Source organism: Tasmannia lanceolata, unplaced genomic scaffold, assembly GCF_043159265.1.
Source record: "Tasmannia lanceolata isolate RefF3 unplaced genomic scaffold, GAP_Taslan_0.1 ptg000063l, whole genome shotgun sequence".
In the NCBI taxonomy this organism is placed as follows: Eukaryota; Viridiplantae; Streptophyta; class Magnoliopsida; order Canellales; family Winteraceae; genus Tasmannia; species Tasmannia lanceolata.
In genome coordinates, this window is record NW_027518740.1 from 39,650 (window position 1) to 60,134 (window position 20,485).

General features: G+C 41.7%; 2 protein-coding genes across 2 annotated transcripts; both read right to left on the bottom strand.

Moving 5' to 3' along the window:
* Positions 1–453: 453 nt before the first annotated feature.
* On the bottom strand, positions 454–2,600 carry LOC143865152 (uncharacterized). Its single transcript, XM_077375793.1, has 2 exons — positions 1,408–2,600; positions 454–940 (listed from the first exon to the last, which is right to left on the bottom strand). Exons 1-2 carry the CDS (start codon positions 2,598–2,600, stop codon positions 454–456), a joined length of 1,680 nt encoding a protein of 559 aa, XP_077231908.1.
* Positions 2,601–2,959: 359 nt separating this feature from the next.
* LOC143865141 (uncharacterized) lies at positions 2,960–5,545 on the bottom strand. Its single transcript, XM_077375782.1, has 2 exons — positions 4,661–5,545; positions 2,960–4,210 (listed from the first exon to the last, which is right to left on the bottom strand). Exons 1-2 carry the CDS (start codon positions 5,543–5,545, stop codon positions 2,960–2,962), a joined length of 2,136 nt encoding a protein of 711 aa, XP_077231897.1.
* Between the last annotated feature and the right edge of the window lie 14,940 nt (positions 5,546–20,485).

Genomic DNA, 20,485 nt, shown 5'->3' on the forward strand with positions numbered 1-20,485 from the left:
CGAAAGAAACGGAGATGAAAATCCAAGTATTTTGAGTGTTATGGTGGAAATAGTTAGACTCGCACTTTGGTCTAGCAGTTTATAGACCTACCTCCGATTGATTGAGCATAACTCACTCAATTCAACTCGGAATTGAATCAAATTCATGGCATTGCGAAGATGTCGAAGTGTAGATGAAAATGGAGATGAAAAACTGCAAGTATTTTAAGAGTTATGATGGAAATAGGTAGACTCGCGCTTTCGCCTAGCAGTTTTTTTTTTAATGGGTAAACAGGGGATAGGCAGCCCCCGAATAGAATTAATAGGAGTAAAAATTACATAGGGGGGCCACGCGGGCAGCAAAGGCAAATAGCCAAACGGGATACAAGGGAGGGGCCCTGATAAATCACAGAGGGAGGGCTAGAGACATGACAATCAAACCTACACGATTGAACCATACCAGATTTCATAACCTTACAAGCGAGGGTAGATATGGCCAGCTGCATCCAACTCCATAATATCCCTAAGCTTTGGGGGAATAATAGATGGCGAGATGACAGCCCCTGCACAACAGCAGTCCGGCTTCGACAAAAAATCAGCAGCACCATTCGCTTCTGTCCAAGTGTGGGACGATTTCCATTTCTGAGTTTGTAAGAGAGCGTCGTGAATTTCTTCTACAATTGGGACAGCTTTCCAGGGACATTCCCACTTCTCTAAGATCACATTCACAGCAGTCAAAGAATCGGATTCGATCCAGATGGAGTCTTGCCCTCCCAAGAGAGCTAGCCTGATTCCATGAAGGATTGCTTTCATTTCCAGAATATGGATCTCCTCACAGCCCAACCGAATAGAAAGCATGGCAGTAACCTCCCCAGCGGAATTACGAATTAAACCACCAATCCCACCCTTCCCATTCTGAACAGCTGCATCTGTATTTACCTTGAAAAATCTTTGCTCCGGCCTGGTCACTTGAAAACTTGGTAAGCCAAAATTGGCAGCTCAACATTTTTCCTGCTCATGACATCTCCAATTTGAAGATGAGCGAGTCTAGAGTGGATTGAGCTGATGCTGCTTTGGAGGATACTGGTCTTATGGCAAGGTGTTTTACCATGCAGGCGGCTATTCCTTTCTCTCCAGACCATGTACACCACCACACAGAAACCAATCCTCATAATCGAAGTGGCCTGGCCATCCCCTTTACACTTTTCCCGAATCCACATTTCTTCCTGTAAGAGGGTCTTTAGAGGTTTCCTCCTGTACCCACATCTCCAAAGAATAGACCTCTAAATCCAGGCCGAGTAGGAGCATTGGAAAAAAAGATGATTTACATATTCAGGCTCAACTTTACAGAGGAGACAATTTATATCTCTGTTAGAGCCAAGGAAGAATAGCCTATCAAACGTACTGAGCCTGTTTTGCATTGCTTGCCAGGTAGTAAAACTGTGTCTAAGGATATGGCCTTTGTTCCAGACTGTCTTGAACCAAGGAACCTCAGAGTATCTACTTCTACATTGGTTCCAAGCTGATCTCAGAGAAAAATTCCCATTTGGGTTTTCCTTCCAGATGATCCTGTCAGCATTGATTTTGGAATAAAGCCCTGTTCTCATAATCTTTTTGAGTTGGGGCAGATGAGGCTGCTGAGTCATGTGATCCCAACTTCCATCCTGCTTCATGTTTTCTATAGAGATCTTCTTTGTTATGCAAAATAACTTCCCTTCAGATGTTAGAGTTTGGACGGGTCCATCTGGATGCCAAGGGTCAGTCCAGAAATCGATGTCTCTGCCTTTTCCCACACAGTAGCAAAGATAAGGCTTTGCCAAGTCTCTGCAGTGATGGATGCTTCTCACCCCGCAGGGCGGATTGGACGGCATTGGTCTATTCCAGAAGCTACTTTTCTTTAAATATTTGACTTTAAACCAGCGAACCCACAGGTATCGCCTGTTATGAACAATGTGCCAGAGGAGTTTCAGCTGGGAGGCTTTGTTGATGTCCACTACTCTACGAATCCCCACACCACCTTCTTTTTTAGGTCTACATAACGATTCCCAAGCAATTGGATGGTACTTCTTCTGATGGTCAGTTCCCCCCCAAAGGAAGTTCCGAAACATTTTCTCAATCTCGAGCAAAATTTCAGTGGGAATGTTGTAGGTGGCAGACCAGTATATCTGGAAAGAGGTGAGGACGGATTTGATCAGTTCGATTCTCCCTGCCTTGGACAGCTTTTTGTTATTCCACATGCCCAGCCTACTCCGAATTTTGCTAAGAAGAGGTTGGCAATCTTGGCTGGACAGCCTCTTGGTGATCAGGGGGAGACCAAGGTATTTAATTGGGAGCGTTCCTTCATTAATGTAGAGGGAGGAGCAGATCTGATTCTTTAGATGGTCTGGAGTTCCTGATAGAAAAACTTCACTTTTCTGTACATTGACTTCGAGACCGGAAATGAGTTTGAAGGAATGGAGGCAGTCTTTAATACCTGCAACAGATTCGATGTCTGGGGTGATAAAAATCATTACATCATCATCATACATGACATGGTTTATATTGAGATTTCTTTTGGAAAAAGGCGTTTTAATTTTACCCATGGCTTGAGCTTTATTCAGAATGCAGGAGAAGATTTCCATTACCAGACAGAATAGAAGCGGGGACAGGGGATCCCCTTGTCTTAGCCCATTAGTGGACTGAAAGAATCCCATCGGGGATCCATTGAGAAGAACGGAGAAGGAGGCTGAGGCAATGCACTTAGAAATCTAGCTGCACCACATAGGAGGGAACCCAATCTTGTTCATAAAACCAAGGAGGGCTCCATGGATAACGTAATCATAAGCTTTTTTCAAGTCGAGCTTTATACACAGGGCTTTAGTGTTGGAGACCTTGTGGAAGTTGTGACATAGATCATGAGTGAGGAGAACATTATCTTGGATTAATCGATCCTTGATGAAGGCAGACTGATGGGGGCTGACAATCTGGTTCATAAGTTTACTTAATCTATAAGCCATAAGCTTGGTTGTGATTTTATAGAAGAAGTTGCACAAGGAGATGGGTCTGAATTGGTTAGGGAGGAGGTTCCACTACATTTGGGGATCAGAGCTATAAAAGTGGTATTGAAAGCAGGAAGGAGGTTGCCAGATCGGAAGAAATACTGAATAGCTTCAGTAACCTCTTCCCCAATTAAGTACCAGAAGTGCTTAAAGAATGCCCCATTAAAACCATCTGGGCCGGGGGCCCGATTTCCGTCACATTTGAACACCACTTCCTTAATCTCCTCGGCACTGAAGAGCTTTATGAGATCCTGAGCATCAGCAGAAGACAGCTTGTGCTTTGGTTCGGGAAGATCTCCAATCATGGGGATATTGTGATTTAGCAAGCAAGAAAAATGGTTTACTAGAATGTCTGCAATACCTTGTGGTTCAGTACATATCTCTCCGTTCTGGTCTTCAATCCCCTGAATCTGATTCTGATTTCTTCTCATGGACATAGCAGAGTGAAAAAATTCAGTATTTGAGTCACCAAGATTTAACCAGTTGACTCTGGATTTTTGATGAAACAGACTCTCCTCCTGCTTAGCAATCCGGTTGAACTTCTCCTGAATGATATTTTCCTCAGCTCTGAGCCTAATGTTCCGAGGATCCACCGCAACCTTTGTTTGGATCTCATCCAAAGTTTTTCTGATTTGAGGAGATAGGATGTCCACCCTCCCGAAGCTATTTCGATTCCAGTCTTTTATAGCTCTCTTGGTTCCTTGGAGTTTCTTGAAAATTTTGAACATTGGGTTCCCACGGATCTTCATGTTCCAAGCTCTCTCAACCACCTCATAGAGGGAAGTGTCAGATAGCCACATATTATGAAATTTGAAAGGTTTCCCTCCTGTATTATGCACAGGAGAAGTGGGGACAATGATAGGGGCATGGTCGGACAGGCCAGGGTTCTTGTAGTGAACATAAGAGGTTGGAAATACTTGCAGCCATTCCTCATTTACTAAAGCTCTGTCAAGTCTTCGGAGTTTAAGGTTACCAGTGCGAGATCTGTTATTCCAAGAAAGGATTTGGCCTACAGATCTCAAGTCTAAAAGAGAGCAGTCCTCAATGCAATCATTGAATTCATTCATGTCAGAGATGTTAGGATCAGCTCCTCCCCATCTCTTATCAGCAAATCTAGTGATATTAAAATCCCCCAAAGCAATCCAAGGCTGCTGGCAGCAGAAGAAATCCCCACTAAAGAAGACCAGAGGTATCTGCGCTCAATAGCATCATTTGAGGCATAGATAGCAGAGATCTTTATTGATTGACCAGTCAGGATAAACTGACATTCCCCATGTATTATTTGGGAAGTCATATAGAGGACTTGAAAATTTATCACCTTGGGATCCCAAAGGACCCAAATTCTTCCTTTGACATAGAATTCATAGTTAGTTTGGGAAACCCAATTTTCACAAATTTCTGAAGCAAACTGCTGCACATCATCTTTCCTAGCTTTGGTTTCAGTGAGGCAAATAATGGAGACTTTGTTCTCTTGAATGATTCTCTTTATATCTCCCCTTTTAGTTTCGGAGCAGAGGCCCCTAACATTCCATGCTCCCAGAACTACCATCAGGACAGGGTGGGGTGATTTTGATGGGCCTACCTGTTGGAGACATTTCGCATTCCTGGTTTAGGGGGCTAGTAGTGCCGTTCAGGTCCTGTACCTCCTGGTTTTGACCTGCATCATTGGCTGTACTTTCACCACGTTCAGTATCATTAAGGTTCGCTAGAGCCATGTAGCTGTTCTGCACCTTAATGCTGGGGCTAAGAATGAGCGACTTAACAGAAGATGAACCCTTGCTTAGTTCATTTTGCACAGCTGGGGCACTTGAAGAAGAGTCTAAGAGTATTTGGGCCTCCTCCTCAGGATTCTTATCTTTGTTATCAGATTCTGTAACCTTGGGTGGTCCTTTTAAATCCCTTGTCACCTGCCTCCATACCTGAGTAGATTTAGGCTCTCTGACTTGCAGAATGTTTTTGGGGCAAGCCTCTGTTGAATGACTGAAGTTGTTACACTGCTTGCAGGCACTTGGTTTCCAATCATATTGGACTTCTTGATTGTGGACTCCTTTGGTGGTGTGAATGGGGATAACCTCAGGGTATGGAGTCCCTGCTTCAACTTCAATGCAGCATCTTGCATAACTCAATCTGGTTGATTCTGCAGTCTTGGAATCCATGTATAGGGGGTTTCCAATGTAACTGGCAATTTTGCTAATCCCATTAGCACTCCAAAACTGAAGAGGAAGGCCTGGGAGCCGGATCCAAATTGGGACAGAGGTGAGGTTGAGTTTCTCTAGTGGAGTATCAGGACTCCATTTTCGAAGTATTAGAGGTCTGCCCCCATAGGAGTGATCACAAGATTCAAGTACATAATTACTATCCTCCCCACAGGAGAACTGGAACAGGTTTCCCTTATTCAGGGTGAACACTTGAAGATCACCCTTGATCTTCCATTTTTTCAACAAATTTTCTCTAATATTTACAAAATAAGGTTTTCGACCTATGAAGTAGCCCACCAAGGAGTTGGTCCATTTTTTCCCAACCTCCATAACCTCTTCGTCTTCAAAGAAGATCTTTTTATTTCCTTCTTTCGTGAGGCCCGGTTGACGAAATCGTAGCTTAGTCGATTCTTTCTCCTCACTTCTGAAGAACAGAGACCTCCACGGATGTGTAGGGTTTTTTGAAGGTTCTTTCTTGATGGGCTAGGTAGCTACTATCAGATTCTATTTCAAATTGACCAGCAGATATACCATTGAGACATTGGGGATTTCTTCCAAAAATAGAGCCATTTTCTGGGCGAGAAAAAATCTCCACCTTTCCCGCTTCAACAAGTTTCGGATTGATTGGTGGGCCCGCACTAGTAGGGGAGTTGTCTATAGGTGGGCCAGTAGATGGGAGGGATGATCTCACCGTATCTGCAAGGGCAGGAAATGTTTCAAGATCAAGTGGGTTTTCCTCTCTATTACCCAGTGGACAAAAAGAGATCCCAGGGTTCTTCTTCATCCTCTCATGTTCCATTTTAGGGGAAGTTGCAGGTTTTCCTTCAGCAGCTGAGATAATATAATCATTTACTGTAGGGGCTTCAGGAGCCCTTTTAACCTGTAGCTCCCCTACCAAAGGGGAAGTCTTTAAAATGGGAATACGAGCTGCCTTCCTGGATTTCTTATGGGAGTTCTTCCCCTGAGCAACAGAGGAAGCTTTTTCCGCCTCTGACCTTTTGGGAGAGATCAGAATCTTGTCTACTTGCTCTAGAGATAATAGACTCTGCTTTCGAGAAGACAGGGGGCCTACCTCAATGAGAGGGAGGTGAGAGGAGCTCCCACTAGCAGTAGTGCCTAAGGAGGAAGAAGAAAACATATCTTCCTTACAGGTTGAAGGAGAGATTCTCAGTCGGGGTCGATTTAAGCTGTCTGCAAAAGCAGAGGATGAGCAGAAATCAATGATGTTTGAGATGCCTGGATCAGGAGGTTCCATTTCCAAAGGGAGGATCAAGAAGGGCTTGGGCCCTTGCTGCTTCGCCGACCGGCGGCGGCTCTCGCTGGAGAGAGGGGGAGGAAGAAGACGGCTTTTCTCTCTCCTCAGATGAGGATGATTTCGCCTAGCAGTTTACAGACCTACCTCCGAGTGAATGACCATAACTCACTCAATTCAACTCGGAATTCATTAAAATTTGTTCCATTTCGAAGGAGTCGAAGTGTAGTTTAAAACGGAAGAAACGGAGATGAAAAAAGGCAAGTATTTTGTGAGTTATGGTGGAAATAGTTAGACTCGCACTTTGGTCTAGCAGTTTACAGACCAACCTCCGATTGATTGACCATAACTCACTCAATTTAACTTGGAATTGATTCAAATTCATGCCATTTTGAAGATGTCGAAGTGTAGTTAAAAACGGAAGAAACGTAGATGAAAAACTCCATGTATCTTAAGAGTTATGATGGAAATAGTTAGACTCGCGCTTTGGTCTTGCAGTTTACAGACCTACCTCCAATTCATTGACCATAAGTCACTCAATTCGACTCGGAATTTATTCAAATTCATGCCATTTCGAAGATGTGGAAGTGTAGTTGAAAACGGAAGAAACGGAGATGAAAAACTCCAAGTATTCTAAGAGTTATGATAGAAATAGTTAGACTCGCGCTTTCGCCTAGCAGTTTACAGACCTACCTCCAATTTAATGACCATAACTCACTCAATTCAACTCGTAATTCAATGAAATTTGTTCCATTTCAAAGGAGTTGAAGTGTAGTTTAAAACGGAAGAAACGGAGATGAAAAACTACATGTATTTTGATAGTTATGATGGAAATAGTTAGACTCGCGTTTTGGTCTAGCAGTTTGCCGACAATCACGATCTCCTTGCTCTGCTTCTTCTCTTTCTAGGGCTGCACAACCGTTTAGGGTTTGTTTAACCACAGGTTAATCTATTTATAGGCTTTATTAAAAAGCCATAATCAGAGTCAAATTTGAACGGACAAAACCGTCCCTCTTTATCAAGGTGGGACTAAAATTTAAGTGGGGGGTATTTTGGGTATTTACGCTTTTGGATGAGTGGTAGTGTTCAAATAGCTTTGTTTTTATAGAAAGAGATATTTATCAGTTGGACTCACGTGTAGTCAGGATTGGCCAGAAAGAGACTTATGATTTTTTTGGGTAGTTGGACTTATGGAAATTTAGTCAGGATGCTGCATGTGGCTCCGCCCCTGCTCTACCTCATGTGTCACTATATATTAAATCTTCCAAAAAGATGGCAACAATTTTCCACGAAAAATTTGAAAGCCTACACTGAGCTATAATGCATTCTAAAAATGGATGACTCTTCTGAAAAGGCGGCCAAAATTTTCCACGAAAATTTTGAAAACCAACAACTGAGCTATATTCAATCTTAAAATGGAGTACCCCTCAACAGGGGTGGAGCGACATGTAGCATAAGGGGGGCAGCTGTCCCCCTTGAGTTGGTCTTTTCGAAAAAATCCTTAAGGCCTCAGGGTTTTGGCTAGGATCGCCCCCTTGTTTTTTTGCCAAAAATTAGGCGCAAAGGAGAAGGGTTTGTGCGGCAAAGTTAGGATAAAGACAACTTTCCTTTAACTTTTTTGTAATTAATAAATTACTATTATTTTGTAACAGTTACTACAAAATTGCCCTCCAAAGTCAACTTCGTAATTTTTTTGATCAACTGTAGAAAGAAAAAAAGAATCTTGGAGTTTAAACAGGGAAAACATGTATATGAAATCAAGACCATTGATCTTGTAAAACAATCATCCGGTGGCCCACATGGTCTTGGTACTATACTAAATGGATACCCAACAAATTTTGAAATTTGATTTGAGTCTTAACGGATTATTGGCCTTAGTTTTTTGAATTTTTCCTATTGTGAAATATTTTTCCACCTTATGCATAGCTTGGATGGGGCCCATCATTTCATACCATGTTTTCATGGTGTGTAGCCCACCATCTCCACGCAAACCCATGTACGTAGTGGGGCCAACTGTTTAGTTACAATTTATTAAGGAAAATAAGTACCTTGTACTAAGAATATATACGCGTTAAATGGAGAAATACGCGCAATTTTCTTAATACTCTTCAAACAACTACATATATATGTTCTAGAAGCATTCGTCTCACCTAATAATTCGAAAATCCAATCTTCATAACTACAATACATCAAAACATGAAAAATTGTCGAATAAAATTGAGCAAATTTTCTGTAGGCAAGAAAATATAAATGTTTTTCAAATTGGAAGTAATTTGAATTTAAATTTGTATGAATTTAAATTTTTTTAATTTATAATAATTTTTTGATTATTTTATAACAACTATTTTTAGCCTTTTTGCCCCCCTTGGCCAAAAATCCTGGCTCCGCCCCTGCCCCTGCCCCTCAAGTCCATGCTACTCACAAGCCTCATGTCTTAATCTCTCTCCCTCATTTGTTACTATACATTAACTCTTCTGCAGTGGTGGTCAAAATTTTCCACGAGTGAGCTATAATGCATTCTTAAAATTGAGTACCCCTCAACTCCACACTACTCACAAGTCAAGTCTTAATTTGTCTCCCTCAATTGTTACTATACATTAAATCTTCCAAAAAGACGGCCACAATTTTCCATTTAAAATTTGAAAACCTACACAATTTTCCAAAAAGGCGGCCATAATTCTCTCTGACTATTTGTTACTATATATTTGAACTCATATTACACTCAACTCCACACCGCCTTCCTTCCATCGTTACCACAAGGGAAAGATGGCAGGATCCGATCTGGCTAGGGAGTTTATATCAAATTGTAAAATGTGGGCTTCCACTGCAGTATTATTGATTGCATGGTACGTATGGATGGCCAAGAAATGGAGCAAGGAACATTTCCCTTTGCCTCCAGGCCCACGAGGGTTGCCCTTGGCTGGATTCCTCCCCTTTCTCGAGGAGGAACTCCATTGTCAATTCGAAAAATTAGCCAAGATATATATGGCCCTATCATGAATGTCCGACTGTTGAACAAGAACGTCATCGTGGTTAGCTCCCCAGAGTTAGCCAGAGAGGTTATGAGAGACCAGGACCCCATTTTTGCCAACCGTGACGTCACTGTCGCAGCATTGGCCATGAACTACAATGGGGCCGACATTGGGTGGGCCCCCAATGGGCCCCACTTGCGCCTCGTGCGCAGGATTTGTAGCCGAGAGTTGATGAGCAACAAAGGGCTAGACAATTTCTACCCCCCTCGGCGAAGGGAGGTTCGTCAGGCGGTGAGGGAAATGTATTCAAAGATTAACACCCCCATCGACCTATCGGAGATTACGTTTCAAACTGTGTTGAACTTGCTTATTAGTACAATGTGGGGTGCAACATTGGATGAAGAGGGGAGATGTACTCTCACTAAGGAGTTTCGTCAATGGACGCAGGATGCTTTGGTGCTTCAAACTAAGTTCAATGTTTCTGATCTTTTTCCTCTTATTGCCCGGTTTGACGTTCAGGGGATTGTGCGAGAAATGAATAAGTTGTCGGTTTGGCTTGACAATGTTTTTTATTCCATTATTGATCAACGGAGGAAGATGGATAGCACGGAAGGGGGTGATGAAAAGAAGAAAGAAGGCAAGGATATCATGCACTTTCTTTTGCAGTTGACTGAGGATGAAGACCGGAAAACACCTTTCAATGTAACCAACATGAAGGCAATGATACTGGTAATCTCTCTCTCTCTCTCTCTCTCTCTCTCTCTCTCTCTCTCTCTCCGTTTAGAATGTCAACTCAGAACTTTCCTTTTTGGGTATGGTGGATTTCAACTTTGTCGCGACTAATAAGTGGATCACCCAAAATCAGCCCATTCACTTTTCCTGAAACAGCCTCTTTTGAGTATTATACTATGAGATGCATAGAAAATATATGCTGAAATGTGGGAGATGATTTTTTTACGTCTAAACGCGTTGTAAGGGGGGCGCATTAATAGACATCCATGTTCATCTGTTGCCAAATCCTGCCAATGCTTCACCGCGACTTTAGATATGAATTGTTAAAAGATGATACAAGTTATGATATGAAACAAAAAGCCTTACAAGTTATGCTATGAAACAAAAAGCCCATAGATGTCTAACAGGGAAATTTTACTTTAATGGATGGATGCAATCTGAGTTCATAGGAAGAGCTTCGAAAAAGAACTCTTGCAACTGATTTCACTAGTAAAATTCAACTCAGAGATTTCCTAGTGAGAGAAACTCTGAGTTTTCCTAGTGAGAGAAACGCTCCTCTTCGAGGAGATCATCTTCTTCCTCCGGCTTCTGCCGGCGGGAGGCCAAGGGCCCAAGCCCTTCTCGTCCCTTCCCACCTGGGAAGCAAGTCTTCTTTCAGAAATCTGTAAAAGAAGCTGGCATGGATTAGTTCTTCCTCTTCCCCGGTTCCTTGTCCCTGGTTTTAGTTATTTTTAGATAGTTCCATTGTTTGTTTGTATCAAAGCTCTGGTTCAAGAATTGGCAGCAATGGAGGATCAAATAAACGATCCATTTCAGAACTCTCCTGGTTCTGTTTTGCATCCTGAACCAGAGCCAAGCCTCTTTCATCATGTTAATTCCCTTAGTGAAAACTCTCTTTCTTCGGGGATCTCGGTTGAGGAAATAGGAGGAGCTTTTGCAGGGCTAAAAAACTGGTCCCCAGGTCTAGCGCGAGCATCAGATTCCCTTATGCAAGTTCCAAATGATGGGCTCCTACCTGATATCCCTGATGAAGAGCAGAATCCTTTAGAGTCCGAGATGGGCATCTCTAAGGGAATCTCAGATTCAGAACCTGAAAATCTCTCCTTTCTCCACCTGGTCAAATTCAAAATTGACTCCTTGTCTTCCCCAAATAGAACTCTACAGAGGCTTCGTATCCAAATTTGTAATGGCGAACTGGATAACATTCAAGCTTCTGTTCATGAAAAAATGGATTTTCTTAAAGCAGTTGATAGGGAGATCAAACTGAGCTCTCCCTTATCCAAAAAGAAGAAAAGCCACAAAAAGTCCAAGAAACTTGCAAAGTCCCATGTCAAGCATCACATAGAAGACGAAGAAGATATTTTCTCATCCTTTGAAGATCGTCTGAAGCAGCTAATGAGAACAACCTCTACAAGAAGTGAAAGCCTGCCTTCAGATGATGAACTCACCAGTCCAGTGTAAAAAACCACCATCCTGAATCAGCAAACCACCTTCTTGAATTTCGAAAACCACTTCCCTGGTTTGGCTAATTCCACTGCTACTCCCTGCCATAAGGACAGTCCTAAATGGGTGAAAGACCAAATGCTATCTTCTCTTGTGTGTAAATCTCCCCAAAGATTAGACCTTGGACCAGTAGGTTCTGCAGCCTATCCTCTGACGAGCAGCTCATCCCAGCTTGCATTACTTGAGCAAGTTAACAAAGGTACTACTCCCAATCAGAAAAACCTGCAAAAGTTTGATAATGAGAAAGAAAATCAGCAAAAGCTGGCAGCTAAGGGCTCTTCAACTGTCAGGAATAGCAGCAATGATGGTAGTCTTCTTGAAACGGAGTCCAAGGATATTTCAAATTCTCCTTCTCATAGAGATGGTAGCTCCTCAAAAAACGTGGACTGCTATGGGTTAGCAAAAGTTGACCGTTCTATAGCTGGCACATCTATTGTATTTCTCAGCCCTGATACTGATCCCAAAAATTCAGCATTAAAATCAAATACTGCTGCTAGATGGTCAAATCTAATTACTGTTTTGACTAATAATGAGCCTGTATCTGCTATGCAAAAGAGCTTATCTTCTTCTTGGAATGAGGAAAATTCAGCTGCAAGTGGGCCTTTTGAAATTCAAATTTCCCGCCCATCCCCAATTCAAAACAATGTAAAAAAAAACATCAGTAACTTAGTTACATATTCTGGTTTTTTGCAGCCAAGAATCTCAGAACCTTTGTACACCAACACTAAGGATATACCTCAAAGCTCCCTTCTTTCTCTCCATCCTTTGCATCCCCCCATGGAAATTCTGACCCAAAAGGTCACCCCAAGAGTTCAGTTCATGGTCCAATCTCTTTGGATGCTCCTCTCAAGCAGATCCATAACAGCCACCCAAAGGATGCCAAGGCCTTGGAAGCCCAGATTCCAAACCCTATCACCCCTTGGAAAAACCTCTTTGTTGTACCTCCTTCTACTCCTATCTCAACAAATCTGGACCACATCAACCCTGCTTCTTCAGAAAAAGAGGAAATGGCATTATCTTTCGAAGACGCAGTTATTGAAGAACATGGGAAAAAATGGGCTAACTGCCTTGTAGGGTATTTCATTGGGAAGAGACCCTACTTCATTTCCCTCCTAGATGCTCTAAGCCGCAAATGGAAGTTGCAAGGTAATCTTCAAATGTTTACCATGGACCATGGCTTCTTTCTCTTTAAATTCTCGTGTCAGGAAAGATTGTACTCGGGTCCTAGAGGAGAATGGTCAAAATTTTGGGGGAAGGCCATTGATTCTTCAACGATGGGAACCAAATACCACCATGGAAAAGAAAAAAACTCACAGAAATTCCGATCTGGATCAAGCTTCGTGGGCTCCATCTAAAGTTTTGGAACCACCATTGTCTAAGTAGAATTGCTAGCTTGATTGGTAAGCCCCTCTACATGGACACTCAAACAACTGAGTCATCTACGCTGAATTATGCTAGGCTATGTGTGCTAGTTAGTGCGGATCAATCCCTCCCAGAATCTATAAAGCTTCGTACCTCCTCAGGTGAGATTATTCAACAAATTGATTATGATTGGAAACCGAGTTCCTGTTCAGTTTGCAAGGACTTTAGTCACAGTACTAAAGCTTGCCATCTCTATTCAAATCATGATCATCCTCAGCCTAAGAAAGAATGGAGACCAGTCAGCAAAATCCAATCCGAAATTGTCTCTGAAATTTCAGGTTCAGTCCTCCATCAATATGAAGATACAAATCAGAACTTGGATAAAAATTCTCCTCTTCCGACCAACTTTAGTCCCCTTGTGCCTATGCATAGGTCTGCAATTCAATTTGGTAATAAATTCACAGCCCTTGAAGGCCTTAGTTCTGATCCTCCTGCGGAAATCTCAAATTCAGTAGCTCCTTCTCTGGACTCTCACTCCACAGATGGTTCATGGCAAACATTTCAGAAAAAGAAGGGAAAGAAAGGGAAATCTCCAGTTTCGTTCCTTCGACCATCTCCTACATTTGTGCTTCCCTCCATTTCAAGACCCTCTCTAAAATTAGGATAAGTTTGGATCATTGAGGCTTGATTTGGAGTGTTTGTTTGTTTTCTTTTCTTTCCCCCTTTGGGTTGTCTTGCTTTGCTTTGGTTAGGGGCTCTCTGGTCCTCTTTAGTGTTCCTTTTGGTTCTCCTTTTTGAGTTCTATTTTGTTTCCCCATCTGTTGTGGGGTTGCCTTTAGGCTTTCATGATGTATCTCTTTTTTCTTTTAATATATCTGGTAGGGGTCTGCCTAACCCCAGCTTGCCCATCAAAAAAAAAGAAGGGGGGCGCATTATCCTACAAGGGGTGAAAAATCATTTTTAAAAGTGTGCTGCTGTCGGATCAAATATCAAGGGCGGGATGATGAATAATGCTCATTCATCATATTAATTTCTTTACAAATCAAAGTTACTCAGCATAATAATCCACTTTCTTTCTGGTTGTAATTCATGTGTAGATCCCAGTTTACACAAATAGCACTCAAATCTAGTCTCTCTTTCTCTCTTATGTGGCAACGATTGGTTTAAAATCCTGGCTGGCCATATTAGAGATGTTAACATTGCTATTTACAATGCACTGATTATTGTCTATATCAACCTTGTTAATAGGACCTATTGGTGGGAGGAACCGATACGACATCGACAATGGTAGCGTGGTCCATGAGCGAGTTGCTGAAGCATCGACAATGGTAGCGTGGTCCATGGGCGAGTTGCTGAAGCATCCTCACATAAAAAGAAAAGTCCATGAAGAATTAGAACAAGTTGTTGGGAAGAATAACGTAGTAGAGGAGTCTCATTTGCATGAACTCCATTATTTGGATGAAGTGTTGAAGGAAACCCATCGCTTGCACCCTGCCCTCCCTTTCTTAGTCCCCCGAAGCCCAAGTGAAACGTGTGTCGTGGGTGGATACAGAGTCCCCAAGGGCTCCAAAATCTTTGTCAATAAATGGGTAATACACAGAGACCCCATGATATGGAAAGATCCATTAGAGTTCAAATCAGAGAGGTTCTTAACTGAAGAATTTAAAAAATGTGATATTAGAGGCACGGATTATCGTTTTATACCGTTTGGATCGGGGAGAAGGACAAGCGTAGGACTCCCGATAGCGGAGAGAATGTACCCTTATGTATCAGCTTCTCTCATTCATTCGTTTGATTGGAGGTGGCCGGACGGGACGGACTACGAATTTGAAGATAAGTTGGGGATTGTTACTAAGCAGGCGGTGCCTCTGGTCGCCATTCCAACTCGAAGGCTAAACAACCCAAAGCTCTATAGTTAACATTGTTGGCACACCCTCTACCTCTATTTCACTATGCATGGGAGTTGTTCACAATAGTGTTGCTTGTGGTGTTTAGCAAATCTCTATTCGGGTAATTAATCTTGTAACCGTGGCGTGTATGTTGTTGTTCGTTGCACTATGGTGCAATTGCCGTAGTTGCTTCCTGTCTCGTTTTCTTTTCAATAAAGTTTTACCAAAGCACCTCTAGTGTGAGAGGTTTGCTTTTAAATAAAGTTTTACCAAGGCCTTTTTACAGAGGTTAAAGGGCAGTATTTACATTGTATGTGCATTGTCACAAACGCTTTAAATTTTGGGAAAATTACATATACACCCCCTGTCGTTTCGCCATTTTCCGCTTTAAACCCTGTGGTTTGGAAGTTACCAACGACACCTCCTCAACTTTCCTTGGGTTTTTTTAACGTGACGGAGTGGACGGAAAGGGGGAAATGACTATTATGACGTCATCTTCCCCAACTGAAATTAGGGTTTTCATACTTTAAAACTAAAAATTAGGGTTTGATTCAAACCCTTGTTTATTTATCAACATAAACCCTCGATTTAGGAGTTTTATTTGTCTTCATTCACATCATTATCATGATTTGGACATCAACCCTAATATTTTAGGGATTTTTTGTTTTTATCAATATATTTTTTCTTGAAATGTGGTTTGATGTAGCCATGGGGTGGTTTCATTGTCTGTGGTGGAGGTGACGGGGGTGGCCGGAGATGGCGGTGGCCGCAGTGGGAAATGGCGTAACCCTAATCTCTTTGCAAATGGCTTATAACCAGTGATAAAGGGTATTTCTGTCCTCAAAATATTAATCATGGTCAGTTTTAGTCATTCCCTCAGGTAAAACTAACAGACCGTGAGCAGAGGGGGTCTACTTAAAAATGTCAGGAAGTTGAGGGGTGTCTTTGGTAACTTCCAAACCACAGGGTTTAAAGCGGAAAATGGCCAAACCACAGGGGGTCTATATGTAATTTTCCCTTAAATTTTTAACTAAGAGTCACTAAAAGAAAAATAAAAGTTTTGCCTCTACCCCTTTACTGGCTTGGGTACCTACCGGTAATCTACCTAATAAAAAAAGTTGCCACGTACATCCCTTTTCACACCTACTCTCTCTTTCCACTAGTCTCATCTATTGAACTGTTGTGCCAATTTTAATAGATTTTATATATGGTTTAAGGATTTTTTTTCATAATAATAGATATGTTAATCATTTTTATGGGGGTAAGTTGTGTTTGGGCACAAGGCAAGTCATGTTTGGTAAAAAAAAAGTAAGTTGAATTTGGTCACGGACTAAGTTGAGGTGGGTAATAATATAAGTTGTGCTTGGTAACAAGGTAAGTCGCATTTGATCACAGTACAAGAAAGTGAGATTTTACCAGGTCATGACCGCTCGTAAAAGTTCCATTATCCACCAGTGAAAGCCCCGACGGATTAAGGGCTGTCCATAGTCCGACACTAAATAAGGTTTCCCCAAATCTTGTACCGGCAGATATACAGGACCACCGATGTATATATATGCCATTACCTACGGTCCTGAACGTCACTATATTTGTTACGCTCTAGATCTGGGATCCAGGCAGGGCATATGACTGTGTTGCACACCTGCAAGTTGAACCTTGCCCCCTAGTCTCGTTTTGGGTCGACTCTTTCGCTCTTTCGTTGACTAGAGCTAAGGAGACCACATTGAAATCAAGAGATGCAAATGGGTCTTATCCACATTCATAACTCCCTTTCATTTTCAGGGAATTTGAGCCATCCATCGGTAATGGCCTTCTGCGAAGCATTGCGAAAAAAAACATAATTGTTAGCATTATGGCTCCCGGCATGGTGCCATTTGCGAATGATGTGGCCCTCTAGCAACTTTAATTGTTTATCTTTAAGTAGATGATCAAATATCTGCTTGGTCTTAGTGATGTCAAAGGAATACTGCTTACCAGTATCGTAGTAATTACTTCGGTCTGAGTGAAAATACTAGCACCTGCCAATGGAGTTCTCATTTGGCTTTAGTGGCCTAGCGACCTCCTTGCAGATATAGGGCTTGTTACCTACAAGCTCGGCCACGCTTATATCGGTCTGGTCAAGATGTTCCTCATCATCGAGGTCCATCTCGGCTTCAGCGAAAGTTATCTCATAGTTAGAGTCCCTGTAATAAGTTCCCTTTGACGAAATCTTTCTTTGTTCTTGAAATACACCAAATACCCCCTTTAGTAAATTCGTCCCTCTCATTTAGAGAGGGCATTTTTGTCCTTTGGGTTAATTAGAAGTTAGGGCTTTTAAGAAAGCCTATAAATACCCCTTTTAGAGGATTTCTGCAGAGTTTAACTCAGCCCTAATTGTGCAGCAACCCTAGAGGAAAATTTTCATGTGAGAGAGGGTGGAGAAGCGAACTTGGAAGCCTAGGACAACGAACCAAGGTAAGATTTCCATTCCTGAGTAGTTTTAATCTTCAATAAACCTAAAAAGTTAGGTTCCGCTGGTTGAGAAGTTGATGTTCGAGCATACAATTATGTTTGGGAAGATTATATTGGTGGATTTAGGGTTTCTTGGGTTTGATCTTGCCTTTGGATCCCCTTCGAACCTGAGATCATCTCATTTTGACCTTGGGAGGTGAATATATGTGATTTTAACCTAGATCTTGATTTCCACCTCCGATCTCCATTAGGCAAATTACCAGTGACCAAGTTGGGTTTGATGGATTACTTTCGTCATATGGGATCCATCGGATCCAACCGTTGTTGATTCGGATGAGTATTGACCATGTTTGAACCTCCCAATGTTTTAAAAATTCAGAAAAATACGATTTGTGTACTGGATAGTCGACCAACGAGGGTCAGTTGACTATCCAGTACCCTGCACTGTGAGTGTGCTCTCTGGATGGTCGACCAGCCCTGCTCGATTGACTATCAGGCAGGGGTAGTCGACCAAGCAGCACGTAAAAGCCCTGTTTGCTATTTTGATTTCGGGTTTTGAGTTTTTAGCACTTAGATGCATCTCTCTTGTTCTATATTGATAATAATGAGATGAATTATGTTTTTAGGTGACCGACTTTGAGTCCGGAAGAGTTCGGAGGGGACTTTTGAGGTACGTAATATCGTTCGACTTCAGTGCTTTAATCCTCAAACCCGATTGTATTCCCCTTTTGCTTACAACTTGTATACCCTTTTCTTTATTTGGAAATCCTAATATGAATTCTGATAATCGATTTGGGTCTTGCATGCTTAATCTCCTCACCATTGAGATTTGTAGAACCTTGTGGCTATTGCTATCTTGTGGCTTTCATAGTAAATAGTGTGCCCTGTAACAATAACCTCCTCATGGAACCTAAGGGTAACTTTGCCATATGCCTTTTGTGCTCTTTGACCTTATTGATGTATGTGGACACTTCATGTGGAGGCTTAGGATTATACGGGGCCCTACCAATTGGGGCTAGTGCATTGGATTATATGGGCCCTCACCAATGGGGCTAGTTCGTTGGCTATGAGGATTCCATCAGTGGGATGAATCGTTGGCCCTGTCGATAGGTATTTGATATTAGAAAACTAGTTTCGACACCATGGGCAGTCGGTGATAGAAAGAACATGCCTTTTGAACTAGGCCTATTACCTTGAAGTTGTATTGCTCTAGGTGTAACTGTATTCATTGATCTCTCATGATATATGATGCTCTTTGATTTGATACCTTCGAGCTATGACTTTGTTGTCCATGCTTCTTATTTACTTTGATGTACTCATTGCAGTCATCTTCTCTCCATGATAGTGCATTTCTTGTGTAACTTTGTACTTCGTTTTGTACATATTGTTTGACCCTTTCTATTACTAGCATGCATAGATCCAACTGTTGTAGCACATTATTATGTGCTGGGTTTCGGATGACTATGGTTTTTAATAAATTTTTAGATTTTGATCCTTGTGGTGTGGATGAGCAAGCGGAGGCGTGATATCTTTATTGCTTCGTTTGATTTCATTTGAATTTGGAGATAGTGAGTACATCTTTATTGCTTCGTTTGATTTCATTTGAATTTGGAGATAGTGAGTACTGTTTTATGTGTTTGTATGAGACTATTTTATTGTTAATTTGGGAAATGCGAGAGAGAGAGAGAGAGAGAGAGAGAGAGAGAGAGAGAGAGAGAGAGAGATTTGATTATTGAAATTCATGTATGACCTTTTTTACTTTTGGGATTTAATCAGCCATGGATGGATTTGATATCATTTTTCTAGCCTTGTATACTTGTGGAATTCTCTTCGCAGGTAAACGACATTGTCATGCCCTGGACCTTGGTGACGGTTTGGGGCGTGACAGATCTTCTTCTTTTATCAAGCTCTCATATCTGGAAGCCTGAGAAGCCAAATGGTAAAGATCTATAAATTCTTAACCCGCTAAATTTTTCCTCAATTCCAGACTAAGCCCATTCTGGGCCAACTTTACATAGTCGGTCGGTTGTAGATTAGAGTGGCATCTATTCATAGCCCTTTTGAATCGGGCGATGCACAGGTCCACTAGCACATTGAGCAACAGGCACAGCCTAGCAAAGTCCGCAATATTTACTTCAACCTCAGCCCCGTAAACTAGAAATGGAAAATAAATTCCATGTCCGACCACGTTTCGACACTATTTTGTGGAAGACTAATATACCAATTAAAGTCCGCTCCATTGAGGAAATTGGGGAAAAAAAAACTTGTAAAGAAGGGTCTTGAACTATAGGCTAAAACAATGCAGAAATTAAAATTTTACCAAGAAAAAGTTCCAAACCAAACCCTAGATTCTCCTTATTCAACACAAGATCGGTTGAAACCCTAATTTGTAGAAGAGAAATCGAACTCAAAGCCCTAGAATTTGAGGATGTCTTACCTTTGGAGGTTCTGTGACGTTGAAACAAAAGCGTCTCCCTCGAAAAATAAGATATGCACGATGGGTAAAGAGTGGTTTATATAGTGGAGATTTTATATGGTGTAAGGCCTTATAGTCCCGTATTTTTTCAAAATGTATTGTACGGATCAAGATGATCCAAACCGTCCATAAGATGGAACATGGTGTAAATAGTTTAAAACCCAAAAATCATTTCCATAGGATGATCCCAACCTCCAATCGATAGAGGAACTGCATATTATGGAAACCTCTATAGATCGGAGGGCTAGGATCATCCTGTGGAATTGATTTCCAGGGAACACCTGAACAACTTATTCACGTTGTGTTCCATCTTATGGACGGTTTGGATCATCCTATGATGTTGGGACAATACTCTTTGAAAAATAAGGGACTATAAGGGTTTACACCATCTTATGGATGGTTTGGATCATCCTAACCTTTTGAAAAATAAGGGACTATATTAGTTGTCTGGATGCGATCAGTAATATTTTAGGATCCTATGATCAGAATCCAAATTACGTCCATGGATCCTAGGAGTGTGTCTAGCTCCAATCCATTAAACTTCAGATTCGTATAGTCCATCGGACTGTCTGGATCCATTGACATCCCTGAATAGGTTGTTGTAACGACCCGGATTCTCAGGCTAAATTTTGA